The sequence below is a fragment of the Sus scrofa genome, chromosome X (assembly GCF_000003025.6).
Source record: "Sus scrofa isolate TJ Tabasco breed Duroc chromosome X, Sscrofa11.1, whole genome shotgun sequence".
NCBI lineage: Eukaryota > Metazoa > Chordata > Mammalia > Artiodactyla > Suidae > Sus > Sus scrofa.
The window spans coordinates 64,329,666-64,350,484 of record NC_010461.5 but is presented as its reverse complement, the minus strand read 5'-3'; the positions used below and the strand labels follow the sequence as shown (position 1 = coordinate 64,350,484).

The window sequence follows — 20,819 nt, the reverse complement described above, 5'->3', positions numbered from 1 at the left end:
ACTGTCCTTTCCTCTTACTGTTGGTAACACTAGTTACTGATGGTGTCCATATTTTGTTTCATTTTGGTTCAGTCTTAGGAGATTGTACATTTCTAAGAATTTGTTCACTTTATTGGAACATATTTTTCATAGTAATCTTTTGTTTGTTTGTTTGTTTTGTTTTTGTCTTTTCTATGGCTGCTTCCGCAGCACATGGATGTTCCCAGGCTAGGGGTCGAATCAGAGCTGTAGACTCTGGCCTACGCCAGAGCCACAGCAACGTGGGATCCGAGCCGTGTCTGTGACCTACACCACAGCTCGTGGTAACGCCGGATCCTTAACCCACTGAGAAATGCCAGGGATCAAACCTGCAACCTCATGGTTCCTAGTCGGTTTCATTAACCATTGTGCCACGATGGGAACTCCTTTCATAGTAATCTTGATAAAGATGTTTAAATACGGCATGATGATAATTGTGTGTGTGTCCCTTTATTTTATTATTACTCTTGAGGAAAGGAATATGTACTTTGAGCATCCCTCTCCCCCGGAGGAGCTATATAATATTTATGCCAGAAAATGAGATCCACTTTTTTCTAGTAAAATACTCAAGGATTATTCATAAGTGAACTCTTTTTATTTGTATCTTTAGTCATCAGCCATTACCATTTTTAGAAAATGTTCCTGATAAAGGGCTCTTTAGAGATGTAAGTAAATCAGAAAGCATCAGTATTGAAAAATAGTGGCTAAATGAAGAATACATGCAAAAGAGTGTTCACAGAACTCCTTACTATATAGAGCCTATGGCCTCTTGACATTACAAAATGAATATTTGATAATCCTACTGTCAAGTTTGCAGTATACCTTATATTGGAGTTTTTTTTTTTTTGAATAGCTGTTAGTGAAGACCAGAACGTAATAGAAAACTTAAATTTATAATAAAAATGTATTGTTAAAACAGTGTTCAGAGAATATTTAAAAATCTACCTATATTTTTATCACAAAGGAATTGATTTCATTTCTCTTTTTTCTTACTAGTCTTAATACATCTATGCTTTTTTACATAATTTAAATCACATCATAGACTTACCAGTTCATACATTATATTTTTTGCTTTGTAATTCCTAAATTGCTCCATGCTGATGAAGTTTTCATATTTTATTTATTAATTTTTACAGAATAGTCCATCATATATTCTATAATTCTGATTCTCCATTTCTGCTTTTCTTTTTTTTTCTTCACGTTGTTTTTTGTCTGTTTGTTTCTAAACTTCAAAATGGTTTTCAACTAGGGGCAGTTTTTTCCCCAGGAGATGTTTGGCAGTATCTGGGAATATTTTTGTTTGTCATGAGTTGGTGGTGGTGGGGTGTTAACAGCATCTAGTGGGTAGAAGCAAGATTCTGCTAAACATCCAGCAATAGACAGAGAGTCCCCCACAACAAAGAATCATTAGTCCCAAAGTTCCAAAGGTCAATAATTCCAAGGTTGAGAAATCTTTCCTTAAAGTAACCCACCTTTTCCTCTCCTTACTTAACAAAGTATGAATATAAAAAGGCAAAGGAGAAGTAGTGGTTGATTATTTCAAGGAAATCAGAGCAGTAAGAAATGTTTGACTGGAGAAGAAAGATTACTAAAGTCTAAAAGTTATGGTGTCTGTGTTTCCCATCTTAGAGTTTTGGAAATTTCTAGAGATTGGGATGGAAAAAGCAATTGCCAAAAAGAAATCCTTTTACCTAATACTGGTGCTTATGGGTTTCCCATTATTTACTCATCATCTTTACATAAATACTCAGATCTTTAATGTGTTCTTATGATTTGCATTCAAAATTGGATTTTGTTATTCATAATTCATTTTTTTTTTCAGTCTAAAGTAGCTAGTAAATGGACCTTTGCCTAAAAAAAGACTTCATTGCTCTTAAGATTGAGATGTTGAAAGGTTTCTTATTTTTGATTGTGGCATGTTTCTAACTGTAATTATCTAGCTGCAACTCAATTCTTGCTGTAATTTTGCCTTGCTTCAACATAACACTATTATTTTTTGGGGGGAGTGGCTTAAACAACAGATATTTATTATCTCACAGTTCTGGAGGCTTCCAACAAAGACTGATATATTTTCACTTTAAGTTCTAAGAGCTTTCTGATTTCTTTTTTGTTTCTTCTTTGACCCATGAGTTATTTAGAAGCGTGTTTTTTCACCCCTTTGGCTGTGCCCACAGTGCGTAGAAATTCCTGGGCCAGGGACAAAACTCACGCCACAGCAGTGACCCAAGCCACCACAGTACTGCAGTTACAACACCAGATCCCCAACCTGCTGCACCACAAGAGAACCCCCAGAAGCATGGTTTTTTTTTTGTTTGTTTGTTTTTTTTTTTTTTTTTGGTCTTTTTGCTTTTTCTAGGGCCTCTCCCGCGGCATATGGAGGTTCCCAGGCTAGGGGTCTAATTGGAGCTATAGCCACTGGCCTACGCCAGAGCCACAGCAACTTGGGCTCCGAGCCGCGTCTGCAACCCACGCCACAGCTCACGGCAACGCCGGATCCTCAACCCAGTGAGCAAGGCCAGGGATCAAACCCACAACCTCATGGTTCCTAGTCGGATTCGTTAACCACTGCGCCACGACGGGAACTCCCCAGAAGCGTGTTATTTTGTTTCCAAAAAATAGCAGTTTTTCTATAGATCTTTCTGTTACTGATTTTCAATTTAGTTCCATTATTTATAGATATTATTTATGCAGTGTGGTAAAATTTTGCCTCACCTGAAGGGTACTTTGAACTAATAAGTAATAAGGCTCCTGTGATTTGATTAGTACATAATATGTGGGATGTTAAGTATTTTCAGTGTAAAAGGGAAGACTGGAGGAATTTCACAGAGTAAGTAGGTGCTTGTGTATCCTTACATGGGGAACGAGATCTTCATTTTATGGAAGTGAGTAGAATCTAGGTGGTATTTAGAGGAGAATTGTGGAGATTTATGTTTTATTCTGGCTGCTTTTTAAGAAAATTAAGAATACAAAAGAAACAAAAAAAGGAGACAGAAATCTAAGATGACATCATAGAAGATGAAGCCTCAAAAACCCATTGATAATTAGAGGGAACGTCTGTAGTTTCTGAAACCAAAAGGAGAGAATCTATAAACAAGCCTAGAAAGGATTGTTACTGAAAACCTATGTGGTATCATAGCTTCCTTTCTCTTTTTCCTGATAGATCTCTTGTATTACTCTTGAATTTTTAGGGGCTGTTTATGGGGTTGATGGGTGTGAAAAAGTAGGACAGGAGTTTATGAAATGCCTTATAAGATTTTTAAGATGTTTTATACCTAACTAAATACAGTCTTTATTCTAAAATTCTTTCAAGTTATAGTCAGATTTACCTATATATTTAGTTACAGTGTCTTTGACTGTAGTATACCAAGAAAGGCAAAGTGGAAGTGGACTTAAGAAACCATAGTAAGGCAAACACAAAATCAGACTTCTGGGATTTCAAAGAAGTTTATTCTTAGTGCTTTGTGGTGGTGAACTTGAGTTCATAAAATCATGAAATATGTAATGGAATTTTAGACTTCTCACAGTGCAGAATTGCTATGGTCTGTGTACCTTATTTTGTTTCATCTTAATATTCATGATTTAACTTCATGCTAATTGTAGGTTTCACTTTTAGGCTTTAAGAAGTGAATCTCCTGTTTTATGTTTTCCAGTGAATATCACTTCTGCCAGGCAATTAACCGGATGTAGTCGCTTCAGCCATATTTTCCCTTCATCTGCTTACCAGCACATTAAGATGCATAAGAGAATTCTGGGACACTTGTCATCTGTCTACTGTGTAGCATTTGACAGAAGTGGGAGAAGAATTTTTACAGTGAGTTTAAAATTTATGATACTGTAGCATGTTAGAGATTTATAACAATTGAAGCTAGGCTTCATTGCTTTGACTTAATGCTTTGTAAGCAGTTCATCCTTTTTAGACACATGAATACAAAGATGAGTAGAAATTGAAAATCTTTCTTCTTTCTATATAAGTAAATGGATGAAATATAATGACCTCTATTATTTGTGAAATTTAATTAAAAATTAAATCTTCAGAAGGTCTTATATATTCTAGAGGTGGTTAATTTATGTGAAACAACTTTACTCAATTTGATTTCATTCCATTTTAGCAAAATTTATTAAAATGCATTTTCCAGGAGTTCCCACCATGGCTCAGTGGAAATGAATCTGACTGGTATCATTCTGGTTTGATCCCTGGCCTCTCTCAGTGCATTAAGGATCCAGTGTTGCCGTGAGGTGTGGTGCAGGTTGTAGACGCAGCTTGGATCCTGTGTTGCTGTGGCTGTGGTGTAGGCCAGCGGCTACAGCTCTGATTAGACCCCTAGCCTGGGAACCTCTACATGCTGTGGGTGCCGACCTAAAAAGTTAAAAAAAATGCATTTTTCATTTGTCTCGTAGAGTAATTAGTGTCAATTCTGGTTAATTAATGATTACGTCATCCTCATGTTGAGTAGTTGAACTACACAGTAATGAAGATTATAGTTATTGTATATATCTTTCTTTGAATTCAGAACTAATTATATTTAAAATTGAATTTTTATTAACCAGAGCATATTTTGTGCTTCTGAGTACAAAATTGTAGCACACTGATATTTCCAAGTAAAGGTTTAGTCTCATTTCTTCAGTACCAATTTAAATAGAAGTAATGGCATAATTTTCTTTTTCTTTTTAAAATTTTTTTTTGTCTTTTTATATTTTCTAGGGCCACACCCACAGCATATGGAGGTTCCCAGGCTAGGGATCTAATCAGAGCTGTAGCCGCTGGCCTGCGTATGCCATAGCCACAGTAACATGGGATCCGAGCCACTTCTGCAACCTACACTACAGCTCATGGCAATGCCAGATCCTTAACCCACTGAGCGAGGCCAGGGATCGAACCCACAAGCTCATGGTTCCTAGTCGGATTCGTTAACCACTTATCGATGACGGGAACTCCTAATCTTCTTTTTAAATGCCTATGTTACAACAAAGGAAGTGATTTGTATTTTGAGAAGCTCAGCTTCTTGCAGTTCATTACAGACTCTTCCACTGATGTTTTTATGACTCCGGAATTCATCTTAACTAAATGGATGTTGATGATAATGATTATTTTCATCTTGTTATAAACAGATAATTATTAAATAGCTTATCTAACAGAGTAGAATTGCTTTTTATTATTTTAAAGCTCTTGAAATTCCCAGTAGTAAGTTCAACCTAATATTTTCACCAGAGATTACTAACAAAGCTTCATGTTCACTGAGAAATACATGTAGACTTAAGGTTAAAGTTTTAAGTATCTGTAGAGAAAAATATATTCAAGCAATTAAGAAAAAAGCCTGTCAGGTGTAAGGAAAGAAAAGAGAAATAATAGCAGAGATACTTAATGCCAAATCACTTAAAAATGAGTTAAAATATTTTGAGTTGTCAGAATTGGTAGTAGTTTTGAGTTCTTTACATATGCCATTATAATTTTGGATAATACTTTGTTGGTGCCATCATTTGGGTATCTTTTATATATGCTACTAGATCTATTTTATATGAAGAAAAGAGACCACAAAGTAAAGGCTTAGAAATAACTTAATAAAATCCTCACTTTGTCTTTTTGTGTATTTTTTGAGGGGGGAGGAGGCGGTGAATTTCTGCTTCATTTTAAATCTTCTGTCCTTTCGTATTACTATAGGGCTCAGATGACTGCTTGGTGAAAATTTGGGCAACGGATGATGGACGCCTCCTTGCTACACTTCGAGGGCACTCTGCTGAAATTTCTGACATGGCTGTTAACTATGAAAACACTCTTATTGCCGCAGGCAGCTGTGATAAGGTTGTAAGAGTGTGGTGTCTTCGAACTTGTGCGCCAGTTGCAGTCCTTCAGGGACATTCAGCTTCTATTACTTCCATACAGGTAAAAAAAAAGAAAAGATACCTGTAATACATGTAATAAGGATGAGAATCATCTTGGTTTTTTGTGTTACATTCTATGAATAATATAAAGAATGACAACATAAAAATGTTGATCTCTTAAGGGCTTTGTCGCTACCTTGCAGACAGGTATGTTTTAAAGTTCCCTTTTCATATAAATCTGTTCCATTTAGAAATAAGTAAAAAGGTCGTTGAAAAGTTTTTTTCATAGTCAATGTATGTCACTGTATTTATCTCATTCGTATTTGTGAAGAAGGGAAAAGACTTGTAATTGCCTTAAGGAACAACACTAATACTTTTTAGAGAAGGTATAAATAGGTTCTAACTTGAATATTGGCATACTTTGTGTTAATTTCAAGATGTTGGTCAGGTCAGATTTAGTGTGGTTTAATGTTAGGGAAATTGTTATTCTTCAGCTATTTTGTATTTCAACTTGATGTTTGACATACAACCTATTGACTTCTTTTTTTTTTTTTTTTTTTCTTTTGAGGGCCGCAGCACGGCATATGGAGGTTCCCAGGCTAGGGGTTGAATAGGCTGTAGACGCCGGCCTACGCCAGAGCCACAGCATCTCGGGATCCGAGCTGCATCTGCAACCCACACCACAGCTCATGGCAACACCGGATCCTTAACCCACTGAGCGAGGCCAGGGATCGAATCCGCAAGCAACCTCATGGTTCCTAGTCGGGTTCGTTAACCACTGAGCCACAACAGGAACTCCCCATATTACTTCTTTTAAATACTTGTCTATATAGTGTTTTTACCAGATGTTGGTAGTGAAAATCCTTGAGACTTCTTAGGACTTTACTCTCTTTGTGTTGAGAGCAGAATACAGGAATCCTTTTGAAACTGTCTTTTGTTTTGGTCAAGGAAGCCACTTTGATGGATGAGATAATTACTCCCTTTTCTTTGTTCTTTAAGTTGCCAGTCAACTTTTTATGTGTTATTTAAATAATAATCACCTATTCATGAGGCGATAACAAGAATTGGATTCAATGTGTATTGAATTTGAAAAATTTTACGTGAAATTTTTATTAGTTGAAATTATTTTTTGAATTTTGTTTTGGGATATTACCGGCTACGTGTGTTCCCACCACCCTGACAGATTATTTCTGGAATGTGGACATAGTCTCATAGAACATAAAACCATATGAGTATTTGTTCATACTGAAAATGTTAATGATACTGTTCGGCTCCTTCATAGCTTCATTTGTTGGTTTCTGTCTTAGTTTGTTTGCATGAAAGAGATCCAGGGATCGCTTTCTTTTTTGTTTGTTTGCATATGTATCTCTTTATAACATTCTTTCCCTTAGTGATATCATTAAGTTTCATGGCTTTAAATTTCATCTGTAGGCTGATGACTCTAAGCTTAAATTTCCATCTTGGGGTTATCTTTTAGCTCCATACTTGTACATTCCACTATCCACTTAGTGTCATCATATGAATGTCTACAAGGTATCTCAGACTCAACATTTTCAAAATTGACTCCTATCTTGCTTCCTCAGATCTGCTCCTACCAAAGCTTTCCTCATTTAAACAAATGACAATTTCATCCTTCCAATTTCTCAGAGTAGTCACCCCTAACTTCCTTTCTCATATCCCATATCTGACTTGTTAGCAAATCATGCTGGCTCTACCAACGTGAATATGTATCTAGGTTTTGTGTGTAGGCTGTAATTTGCAGACTCATGCCATAGATTGTGGATTAAGCTTTCTAATGTAAGCTTCTCTATCTCAAATGAAAATATAAGTGTGCTGAGTACTGGATTCTTTACTGTCCATCAACTGTTAGCGGATAATATTAATTGATATTTTTTTGTTTGATTTAAACTCTAGTCTTTAGAAATTCCATGCTTCCAAACAAGAAAACTAAATAAATACTTAAAATATCTCTAACGATCATCTTCTTTTTGAGATTAAAATTTATTCAAATCCTATTCATCTTGATCCTTAATCTTCATCTCAATGGAAAGTACTATGTTCACTTGGGATTTTAAAGACTCATGGGTATGTTAGAGACCCTGGTTTGATTACCAATCTTCTTCTATACTCCAGTACCACAGTGTCTTTTCTCTTCTCTCTGATTGGCTTCTGTGGATATGTACCATACTGAGAATTAGAGCCTAAGAATCCTAAATGATAAAGATCATCCATGGTCCATCTAGGATAGTAGTCATAATTTACATTGGCAACTCAAGTATATTTTTTAATCTCTTTTTTCCACAATGATACCTACGGAGATTAGACCAATTTTTTTTTTGTCTTTTAGGGCCACACCCACGGCATATGGAGGTTCCCAGGCTAGGGGTCCAATCAGAGCTGTTGCTGCAGGCCTACATCATAGCTCACAGCAATGCCAGATCCTTAACCCAATGAGTGAGGCCAGGGATCGAACCCATAACCTCATGGTTCCTAGTCGTATTCGTTTGCACTGCACCACGATGGGGACTCCGAGATTGGACCTATTTTTTTTTTTCCATTGAAACACATGAAAATTATTTAAATTTAAAAATGACAAAATTGGATACAATACTTCATTGAAGTTAAAGTTTAAAGTAAACTGTTAAAACCCAAATACTTAGACTTTAACTTTCTAATCACTTTTTTTAGATTAACTTCTGATACCTTTTTCAGGTGAAACTATAAAAATTTTATATTATTGCTTTGTAAGCCTGTATTCAACAGATTTGTAGTGGTTTAACTAGTAATGACTTTGTGAGTTTTTTCTTCATTAAAAGGAGTATAGTAATCTTAAAGTGTGATGTTGAATAATTTAAAAATAATTGTTTTAAGGCTAATTTTTTTTCTGAACCTGTGGCATGTGGAATTTCCTAAGCCAGTGATCAAACCCACCCAACAGCGGTGACCAAGCCACTGCAGTGACAACACCAGCTCCTTAACCTTCTGTATTAAAAGGGAACTCTCAGAACTAAAATGTTTTATCCTAAATTCAATGACTGACTTTTTTATACAGTTTTTTTGAGTTTTTAAATATTTATATAAGGTATTCATTAATCCAGGACATTTAAATAACTAATTTCTTGAAACTAATTAAATTTGAACCTGAAAATTTTCTAATTTAATTAGATTTTTTTTTTTCAGTTTTGTCCATCAACTAAAGGCACAACAAGATACCTCACTTCTACTGGTGCTGATGGAACAATTTGTTTCTGGCAATGGCATGTAAAAACAATGAAGTTTAGGTAAGTTTAGAATTGGGTTAGAAATTTTGTGAAAAGTCAACTACGTTCATTTTTCTTTATCACCTTAAGAGATTCTTAATAGTCTACATATTTAAATATATAAATGTATGTATGCATGAGTGTATATATATACATCCATACTTACTTCAGTTAATTGAATTTTAGAGATAGAGATTTTAGAATAAATTTTTTATGAAACCAGTGTTGAAGAGACTAATTTATACAAAATTTTGATGAATATTTATTTCATTTCTTACTCTGGCAAGAGCACTTTGAACTTCTTTTAATGATAATAGTAAGTAGCATGGTAATTTATAAAGTTAAAATAGTAGTACTAATATCATAAAGTATATTTTTAAATGCATTTTAACTTCAATAATGGGAATAATACTTATTGACTACTTCAGTTTTGTGGTTTCTATGATATTGATGGTAAATCTGTCAAATCTAGCAGTGTACTAAAATTATTAAACATTAAATGAACATGATGAAAAACATAAACATCTTGCTTTTCTCTTAGAGATCGCCCAGTGAAATTTACTGAAAGATCTAGACCAGGAGTTCAGATATCTTGTTCATCTTTCAGTTCTGGTATGTGTAAAAATGGAATGTCTTGAGTAGCTAAAATATTGAATAATCCAGTTATAAAATGTTTTTCAGTTGTAATATTTTTTTAGTTTTGTGGAGAAAAATGTATATATTTGGGTATTAATGGAAGCATACTAAAAACATAAACCATATGTTAGAGGGAGCTTTGTAGACTCTAACATGTGATAGATATTGATTTTTTTCTTATTTATAATTAGTATATTTTTATATAATGAAGAATTTAGTTGGTAAAAAGTATAGCCTCCTCCCAGTACTCACGCATAATTCAACACTAAAATCCTGCCCTGAGTTTTCAGAAAAAAAATGTACTGTGAATCCATATAGAAGACACATTCAGTGTGTAAACAGTGCTTTTCTACTGATAAAAATTATATGCTTTTTAACCTTTTCTTTTTTACTGTGGTAAAATATAACATTTGCCATTTTAAGAACCATTTTTAAGTGTATTGTTCTGTGGTATTAAATATATCCATATTGTTCTGCATATATTACCACCATTCATCTGTAGAATTATTTCTTTTTTTTTTTTTTTTTTTTTTTTGTCTTTTTTGTCTTTTGTCTTTTGTTGTTGTTGTCGTTGTTGTTGTTGCTATTTCTTGGGCCGCTCCCGCTGCATATGGAGGTTCCCAGGCTAGGGGTTGAATCGGAGCTGTAGCCACCGGCCTACGCCAGAGCCACAGCAACGCGGGATCCGAGCCGCGTCTGCAACCTACACCACAGCTCACGGCAATGCCGGATCGTTAACCCACTGAGCAAGGGCAGGGACCGAACCAGCAACCTCATGGTTCCTAGTCGGATTCGTTAACCACTGAGCCACGACGGGAACTCCTCTAGAATTATTTCATCATCCCAAAAGCTGTTGAGTTTTTACACTCAACTGCTATAGCCACTATAAAGAGAATTATGTCTTTTTTTTTTTTTTTTTTTTGCCATTTCTTGGGCCACTCCCATGGCATATGGAGTTTCCCAGGCTAGGGGTCGAATCGGAGCTGTAGCTGCTGGCCTACACCACAGCCACAGCAACGTGGGATCCAAGCCGCGTCTGCAACCTACACCACAGCTCGCGGCAACACCGGATCCTTAACCCACTGAGCAAGGCCAGGGATTGAACCCATAACCTCATGGTTCCTAGTTGGATTCGTTAACCACTGAGCCATGACAGGAACTCCTATAGGTCATTTTATAAATAATTTTGGAACATTATGTTTTTAGATAAAATATAAAGAAATGAATTCCTCAAGGCTGTGACCTTTAATGTTTGTGATCCATAGGCTTGTATTTAGTGTATAGTTGGTGGGTTTTTGTTAAGTGAATGGTATACTTGTCCTTTAAATATTCCTCTTGTTTTTCTTGAATTTTACTTATTTTTCTTTTTTTTTTCAGATATTTCTTTCCATTTTGTATTTCACGTAACATGTGAAATAAATTCCATTTATTTATGGTTTATTCCAAGTATTTTTCTTTTTTTCCTGTTTTTTTTTTAAATTATAGTTGATTTACATTGTTCTGCCAATTTCTGCTATACAGCAAAATAACCCAGTCATACATCTATACACACTCTCTTTCTCATACTATCTTTCATCATGTTCCATTACAAGTTATTGGGCATAGTTCCTTGTGCTATTCAGCAGGACCTCATTGTCTATCCATTCTAAATGTAGCAGTTCACATCTGTTAATCCCCAACTCTCAGTCCATTCCACTCCCTGCCTTTCCCCTCTGCCCTTGGCAATCACAAGTCTGCTGTCCATGTCTTTAAGTCTGTTTCTGTTTTGTAGATAGGTTCATCTGTGCCGTATTTTAGATTCCATGTATAAGTGATATCATATGCTATCTGTCTTTTTGACTTACTTCACTTAGTATGAGAATCTCTAGTTCCATCCATGTTGCTGCAAATGGCATTATTTCATTCTTTTTATGGCTGAGTAGTATTCCATTGTATATATGTATCACATCTTCTTAATCCATTCATCTGTTCATGGACATTTAGGTTGTTTCCATGTCTTGGCTATTGTGAATAGTACTGCAATGAACATAGGGTTGCATGTATCTTTTTGAATAAAAGTTTTGTCTGGATATATGTATGCCTAGGATTGGGATTGTTGGATCATATGGTTTTATTATTCTTTGAAATGTTAATAGGTCTTTAATGAATAGCAGGTAACCTTGTGTTTCTTGAAGTCTTTTTATTAATAAGGTAGTGTATAGCTAAGAAAGCAATCAGGTTTTTTTTTTTTTTTTTGCAATCAAGGTTTTGAAAGTTCCTTGGTATAATATTTGTTTGTTTTTTAACCCTCTAGGTGGTATGTTCATTACAACAGGTAGCACTGACCATGTAATTAGAATATATTATTTGGGTTCTGAGATCCCTGAGAAAATTGCTGAATTAGAGTCACATACGGTAAGAACAAAATGAGAATCTTAAATATGTTGCTTTCTTTTTTTTAATACCCCTGGAAAGTTGCTTTTATTTCTTCTTTTCTGATCTCTACCCTAATTTAATATAGATTGGTACTAAAACCTACATGGTAAGATATCTCTTTAGACTTTTAGTGTAGAAGTATGGATTTAATGTGGTTGTAGTATTTAATAAAACAAGTTATATCTGACTATATGGGATGGGAAAATATAATATTACAGTAGTAATTTGTGAAAATCCTCTTTTAGCCTGCTTTATTTTATTATATAAGCTGTTTGTTACTTTAAAGTCTATATACTTATTAAAAGACAAATTAAGGTATGTCTTAGGAAAAAATTCTTTTTAGTGAATTTAGCTTGTTAGTCTTAGTTTGATTATTTTCAGAATGCCATCAGACTCCTGAAATCTAATCCCACTTAGTTATCAATAACAGCCTTCCATACAGGTTACAGTTTTATCCTGGGGTGACAGCCATTGCTGCCAAGCTACCTACACTCTCTTGTGACATTTTCAGGAATCTTGGAGCCACTATTGTTTATTCATATCCTTGTGCACTTTTTATTTCTTTCTCTTCTTTACTTCTTTACCTTCTTCTCCAGATAATTATTTATGGTAGAATATAGGAGTGTAATGTTTCAGCTTACTCTATTTTTCATGTGCCTTATTGTCAGCTTCACAAGTCATGTTCTTACTGTGCCTGCTACTGTTGACACTTCATTTGGAATTGTATTGGTACATATCAATAAAACACACACAATTTGCCTGAAAGATGACTTTTTTAAAAAAAGATATTTTGTGAATTTCAAAGTCAATCATATTACTAAAATTTGTAGTAAAAGAGATCCCCATTAACAAAAGCTTCTCATTGAGCTTTTGAGCCTTCTACTTTTGTTTTATCATGTAAACATAATTGGACATCCCCTTTTTTTTTTTTTTCTTTTTAGGGCTGCACCTATGGCACATGGAAGTTTCCATGCTAGGGGTCGAATTGGAACTGCAGCTCCCAGCCTATGCCACAGCCACAGCAATGCCAGATTCGGGCCATGTTTTTGAGCAAGGCCAGGGATTGAACCTACATCCTCAGGGATACTAGTCAGGTTTTTTTTTTTTTTTTTTTTTGTGTGTGTGTGTGTGTGTGTGTGTCTTTTGAGGGCTGCACCCATGGCATATGGAGGTTCCCAGGCTAGGGGTCAAATCAGAGCTGCAGTTGTTCGCCTACACCACAGCAAAACAGCAACGTGGGATCTGAGCCACCTCTGCGACCTGCACCACAACTCACGGCAACGCAGGATCCTTAATTACTAAGCGAAGCCAGGGGATCAAACCTTTGTCCTTATGGATGCTAGTCAGGTTTGTTTCTGCTCAGCAAGGATGGGAACTCCAGGTTCTTTTTTTTTTTTTTTGGTGGGATGCACCCATGTCATCTGAAGGTTCCCAGGCTAGGGAACGAATCAGAGCTACAGCTGCCAACTATGCCACAGCCACAGCAACACAGGATCTGAGCCTCATCTGCGACCTACACCATGGCTCATGGCAACACCAGATTCTTAACCCACTGAACAAGGCCAGGGATTGAGCCCGCAACCTCACGGTTACTAGTCCAATTCGTTTACACTCTGCCACAATGGGAACTCCCACTAGTCGAGTTCTTAACTCACTGAGCCACAACAGGACCTCTCTGGACATTCCTCTTACGAAGAGTTACTGAACCAAGCTGAGCTGTCACCTTGCTCTTACTTATTCCTAGATACTCAAATCCTGGAATATTATTTAAATTGCGAAAGAAAAAACTTAGGAAATACATAAAGATCTCAGCCTGAGACTATCCAGTGGGAAAAATCCACTTGTTCTAGAGCACACAAAGGAGGCATCTTTATAGTTACTACCTTAGCAAGGTGTGTTTCCAGTGTAGTCAGATTTATTGAGAACTGAGAGACAAAGGGGTAATAAGCAAATGGGAAAGAAATGAGGAGGGAAAAAATGAAGAAAAATTGATTAGTAGAGTATTTTTTTTTTGGCAGGGGCCAAGCTAAGGAAAAAAGTCAGAAAACTTAAACATTCTGTCATTGAAAGTAAGATGTCCTTCCAGAACATCTAAAACCAGTTATTGCAACTGGCAGTGAGAATCCCAAATCTGTCAGATACTCAGTGAAATCATGGAACAGTGTGAATCACAGATAAGTCTGAACATATGAAGACAGTTTAATAATTTTTTAAAATGAAAAATAAACACAAAAACATAGAATATCTGAGCTTTTTATTAAAAATTAAGTTCAAATAAAACATTTTTTTAAAATTAAGTTCAAATGCTGTTCAATAATTGAGTGGTTTGTGAAAATGTCTATAGCATTTGAAGGTACATTACTATAGTACAATCACTGAAATAACACATTATGTTTGTAAAAGTATGGTTTAATCATTATAAAGGAAGATTCAAAAGCAGTATCTAAATTATAGTACCTAAAGATGGTCAGATGAATTAATTGTAAAATAATTGATTAAGCCATGTAAGAAACAGGAAAAAATTGATTTGTTTTCTGAAATTAAAGAAAGTTAAGTGAGAAATTTAATTCAACTGCTATTAAATGAATTATTTTAAGGCGGTATTTTAGATTAGTGTGCTGGCTTTATTGGGGGTTATAATAAACTAATACCTATTCTGAACTATCTATCTATCCTTGAGATTATGGTTTAGAAACAGGTTTGCTTATGTCTGGTTTGTCTCACATTACTGCTTATAGGTATTTATCCTTAGGTAGTGTGTTGTTTCAGCTTTTATTAATTTTTTTAAAGAAAATTAGAGTTTTTTTTTTTTTAAAGAAAAGTGTAGCATTAAAAATGTCTACTCCATGATGCTTTTACATGTGAATTGGGAGGGGAAGAGTATTTTATCCATTTTAAAAATAAATTAATTCTAACCAAAAATCTGTTTTGTGTCTTAGGACAAGGTTGTTGCTGTTCAGTTCTGTAACAATGGAGACAGGTAACTATGTAGTATATATCTGTATAAACAGATGTCTTCACATATTTTACCTTTGTTTCCTCAGAAGACACTACTTCTACTTATGTTCAGTCTCTTATGCTGAAATCCCTAATCTATTTTTGATAATATTCTTACCCCAGTTCTTCTGAGCTCCCATCCAAGTAGTATCTATAGTCTATCATTTTTTTCCTTTCTGAGTGATTTTTTTAATTTTTCTTTTTCCATTTGTTATCACCCACTTTAGTGAAGAATTCTATTATTTGACCCATTACCTTCATTTTTCTTCTCCCTTCTAAATATATCTCATCCATCTCTGTCAGATAATATTACTCTGTTCAGAAATCTTTAGTATTTCCTCTTTGTCTATAGAATAGAATTTACATGTTTTAGGCTGGTATTCAGAACTCTCTACAACTTGACTTAGACCCATGTTCTTTTCTCATCTGCTATTCCCCATTTAAATATTTAGATCCAGACTAATTGATTTAGTCATTGTTACTGTTATATCTCATATACATTCTCTCATCCATTCTTTTGCTTATACTTTGCCTCACACCAGAAATAATCATACCCTACCTCCCTTTCACTCCTTCTCTATCCACCTGTGTCTTTCTTCTCCCTTTTGTTCTCCTTCCTTTTATTTTCCTTCTCCCCCCTGTCTCTTTCTTCTTAAGTTCTGTCATCCTTTACAGGCTTACACCCTACCCAAGTCTCTCCTGACTGCTTGAGATTTTAGCTATATGTCTTCCTCTGAACTTGTGATCACTTACTGTCTCTATTATTCATATAATACACATTTCCTATGTCTGTAAACTCAGAAATTATATACAGGTATTCATGCACCATCTCAAATGCCTAGTCCCCAGAAGGTGATAATCTTCTGCCTTAGCTTACAAATTGACTTAGAATAGATTTAAAAACTTAACTACTTAGCATAAATTTGTATCCATATATGTCTGTAAGGACATATATCTGAATTTTTAAATTCCTTGCCTTTTTTCTTAAATAAGAAACATTTTATCTTAGTTATATGTCTAATAAACATATCACAAGATGTCCAATTTTACTAATGATAAGAGAAATGTAATTTAGAATAATAGTAACAATTGTTTTCTTTCAGAATGACAAGATATTGAAGAATGATAACACCTAATATTGCTAAGGGTTTAGACACTCTTTCTCCCACAACTTTGATGCTGATGTAAATTGTTTTTTTTTAAAAAAAAAACTTTACAGGGAAATAATTTGGCAGTATTGCAAAGACTTTAAAAATGTGCCTACACTTTGACTCAGCAAAGATATGTATAAGGTTGGATAAAGACATATATAGAGCTATTTATCACAATATTATTTACAATGGTGAAAACTGGAAATAGTATAAATATTCATCATTGGGAGGTTGATTAAATAAATTTTGATACATCCCTATCATTAAACATTTATTAAAAGTGATGGTAGTTTAAACATAAATATATATCTACAAAATACAGTTGACCCTTGAAAAAACATGAGTTTGAACTGTATAGGTCCACTTATATGCAGATTTTTTTTTAATAAATACATGAGGATATTTTTTGGAGATTTGTGACAATTGACAAAACTCAGACAAACTGCATAGCCTAGAATTATCAAAAAAAATAATAAAAATTTATGTCATGAATGCATGAAATATAAGTAGATATACATATAACATACAAAATATGTATTGTGAAATGTTAATGTCATTGGTAATTCTGGTCAACAGTAGGCTAATGGTATTTAAGTTTTGGGGAATCAAAAATTACATACAAATTTTTGATTGTGTGGCAATGTGCAGGCCAGTGCCTCTAATCCCTGTATTAGCCAAGGGTCAAACTGTACACTTAAGGAAAAACATTCTAAAACATTATATATAGTGTAATTTTATTTCACATAAGTGGAATGTAGAAGTATATATATGTCTTCAATAAAATCTGAAAGAATAGATAAAAATGATAAGAATTATAGGTGAATGAATTTGTTTTTTGGCCATACTTGTGGCATGCAGAAGTTCCCAGGCTTGGGATCCAACCTGTGCCACAGCAGTGACAATGCCAACTCTTTAATGACTTAGCTAGTACCAAGGAACTCCTGTTTTTTTATAGCAGTTTTATTGAGATATAATCACATAAAATTTAGTGTTTTTAATATATTCATAGGGTTTTGCAACCTTTACTATGATTAATTTTATTTCATTATTTTAATTGAAATATATTTGATTTACAATTTTAGTTTCAAACGTACAACATAGAGATTTGATATTTTTATAGATTATATTCCATTTAGTTATTACAAAATAATGCCTGTATTTCTACATGTTGCACAATATATCCTGTTGCTTATCTATTTTACACATAGCAGTTTGTCTTAATCCTATATCTCTAGAACATTGTCATCACCCCAAAATAAGCCCCATATCATATCCTTTAGCTCTCAATCCCCAGTCTTTTCACACCCCCACACTCAGCTCTGAAGAACCATTAATCAGGCTACTTTTTGATTAGCTTATTAGCTTGTTGCCTATTTTGAACATTTTGTATAAATGGAATCATAACAATATGTGGTCTTTTGTGATGTTTTTACTTAGCATGACATTTTCAAGATTCATCAGTGTTGGAGCATGTATAAGAATTTGGTTCCTTTTTATGACTGTCAAACATTCAATTGTATGGATATACCATAATTTGTTTATCCGTTTATCAGTTAATTGGCATTTGAGTTGTAACCACTTCTTGGCATGTAATGAATAATGCTTAGAATATTCGTGTACAAATTTTTATGTAGACCTCTGTTTTCATTTCTCTTGTATATTTACCGAGGAGTAGAATTGCTGAATCTTATGATACTGTTTTATCATTTTGCGGAACTGCCAAACTGTTCTCCAAAGCGTACCATTTTCACTCTCCCCAGAAGTGAATGAGTATGAATGTATTGCTTTTATAATTAGAAAAGTTTAAAGGAAGGTAATAAGGCTATTTTAACTGTTTCCTTGCAGTTTAAGATTTGTTAGTGGAAGTAGAGATGGAACAGCAAGAATTTGGCAATATCAGCAACAAGAATGGAAGAGTATAGTGCTAGATATGGCTACTAAAATGACTGGGTAAGATTGGATGTTAGATATTTTAGTGGTTCTCATATGATGTAGTATCTTTTACCTTACTGAATTCTATTTAATAATTTAAATATCTTTTTAGTTTGGAATTAATGGGTAGATGTGAAATTTGCATCTGTATTTAATCTCTAAGCACATTACCTTTTGCTGTTGATTGACAGATTGGATGATAGGAACATAACTGACTCATTCAAAATTCTGGTCTCTTGTGATCCAAAGATCTCTGTGCTTTACTAATGCCCACAGAGTCATTTTCTGCCTTAATTTTCTTTTTTTTTTTTTTTTTTTGCCTTTTCTAGGGCTGCTCCCGCAGCATATGGAGGTTCCCAGGCTAGGGGTCGAATTGGAGCTCTAGCCGCCGGCCTACACCAGAGCCACAGCAACACGGGATCCAAGCCGCATCTGTGACCTACACCACAGCTCATGGCAATGCTGGATCCTTAACCCACTGAGCAAGGCCAGGGATTGAACCCACAACCTTATGGTTCCTAGTCAGATTCGTTAACCACTGTACCACGACAGGAACTCCCTGCCTTAATTTTTTATAGGTTTTTGAAAATTTTATGGCCACACATGGCATATGGAAGTTCCCGGGCCAGGGATTGAACTTGTGTCTCTGCAGGGACCTGAGCCATGCAGTCAGATTCTAAACCCACTGTGCCACAGCAAGAACTTCTATAGGTCATTATTTATATCTATTTGTACTGTTTCTACTTTGAAGGTTGTCCCTATTAAATGTCATCATGTTTAGATATTTCTCTTACTTACTAAGGATGCCTTTATGTTTCATATTGTTAGCATTCTTACTCAACATTATAAGTACACTTAATCAGAATTCTGTTTCATCATATTCACTGTTCACTGGAAGATACATAGTTACCTCTTTAGGATACTATAGTTTCTTTAGGGTATGACTCTGAAATTAATTATCTTCCCATTAATAACAGTGTAGAATGGACTTTGTAGTCCTAGTCAGCTAATGATGATGTCATTCTATAAAATCAAAGGTTACTCAATTTCCTGCTGCTTTTTTGTAAGATCTATTAGTTTCAAAAAAATGCATATTAAGGAAATAAAGTATCTATTATATTTTCTGATAGCCAACGTAATTGTACTTTTTCAGGGTATTTGCAGATTTCTTTCCAGTTTCACTTCTATGTTGTTCTCATATAACTAACTACAAAATTTTTGTCATCTTTGTAGGTTTTTTTCCTCCCTATAATAAGCTTATAGGTATTACCCTATGTAGTTACTTTTTTTTTTTTTTGTCTTTTTGCCATTTCTTGGGCCGCTCCCGCGGCATATGGAGGTTCCCAGGCTAGGGGTCGAATCGGAGCTGCAGCCACGAGCCTATGCCAGAGCCACAGCAGCGCGGGATCCGAGCCACGTCTGCGACCTACACCACAGCTCACGGCAACGCCGGATCCTTAACCCACTGAGCAAGGCCAGGGTTCGAACCCACAACCTCATGGTTCCTAGTCGGATTTGTTAACCACTGTGCCATGACGGGAACTCCTGTAGTTACTTTTATTATTTTATTTCATGACTATTTAAAAGTATAGTTTAGGATTTTTAAAATCTAAAACATTGCTGAGTTCCCGTTGTGGCGCAGTGGTTAACAAATCCTACTAGGAACCATGAGGTTGCGGGTTCGATCCCTGGCCTTGCTCAGTGGGTTAAGGATCCGGCGTTGCTGTGAGCTGTGGTGTAGGTTGCAGACGTGGCTCAGATCCCACGTTACTGTGGCTCTGGTGTAGGCTGGTGGCTGCGGCTCCGATTCGACCCCTAGCCTGGGAACCTCCATATGCCGAGGGAGCGGCCCTAGAAAAGGCAAAAAGACAAAAAAAAAAAAAGAAAAATCTAAAACATTGCATACTCCTGGGGAAATTTTGGTCGTAATTTGCTATGTTAGATGTTCTTTTTTCAAAATGTACAGTGTATGAATCCTGAAATTATTTTGTTTAGGAATAATTTACCATCTGGAGAAGACAAGGTCACTAAACTTAAAGTGACTATGGTGGCCTGGGATCGCTATGACACCACAGTCATTACTGCAGTGAATAATTTTCTTTTGAAAGTATGGAATTCTGTCACAGGCCAGCTTCTTCATACTTTATCTGTAAGTATTCTATTTTTGTGATAATTTAAATGGTGAGAGTTGGCATTATTCCAGAAGACAGGAAATATAAGTGTTCTAGTTTACATTCTATGACTTACTATCCCTTGGAGAAGTAATTATTAAAGGTACCTCTATTGACATATCTGCAAAGCAGGGATCATAGTTTAGCTTCTAAAAGCAAGTATGAGAAGTTTTTCAGGATAGTTTCCAGTTCTTGTATTTATTTTTATCTATAATGTAATCATATGCGGTCAAGGGGATATAAGCTTTTTTTTTTTTAAGCATGAGTTGGGATTTTTTTATTGTTAGTGTTTTAAGGGTAGAGTTGACTTTATTTTGACAAGGGTATGTTGTATATTCTACCTTCAGGGATTAGTTTATGCAAGAAGTAGAGTTAAGAAGAAGAGGAAGGAGAAAATGATACCTTTTATTGATTGATTG

The 20,819-nt window shown here is 35.0% G+C and overlaps 1 protein-coding gene across 1 annotated transcript in view; it reads left to right on the top strand.

Moving 5' to 3' along the window:
• The window catches only part of BRWD3 (bromodomain and WD repeat domain containing 3), a 164,250-nt gene that overhangs the window by 53,405 nt on the left and 90,026 nt on the right, over positions 1-20,819 (top strand). The window contains exons 7-14 of the mRNA XM_021080763.1: positions 3,669-3,829; positions 5,678-5,899; positions 9,019-9,119; positions 9,640-9,710; positions 12,028-12,128; positions 15,089-15,129; positions 18,143-18,247; positions 20,225-20,378. Of these exons, the coding sequence (XP_020936422.1) occupies positions 3,669-3,829; positions 5,678-5,899; positions 9,019-9,119; positions 9,640-9,710; positions 12,028-12,128; positions 15,089-15,129; positions 18,143-18,247; positions 20,225-20,378 (956 nt within the window). The remainder of the gene's footprint in view (positions 1-3,668; positions 3,830-5,677; positions 5,900-9,018; positions 9,120-9,639; positions 9,711-12,027; positions 12,129-15,088; positions 15,130-18,142; positions 18,248-20,224; positions 20,379-20,819) is intronic.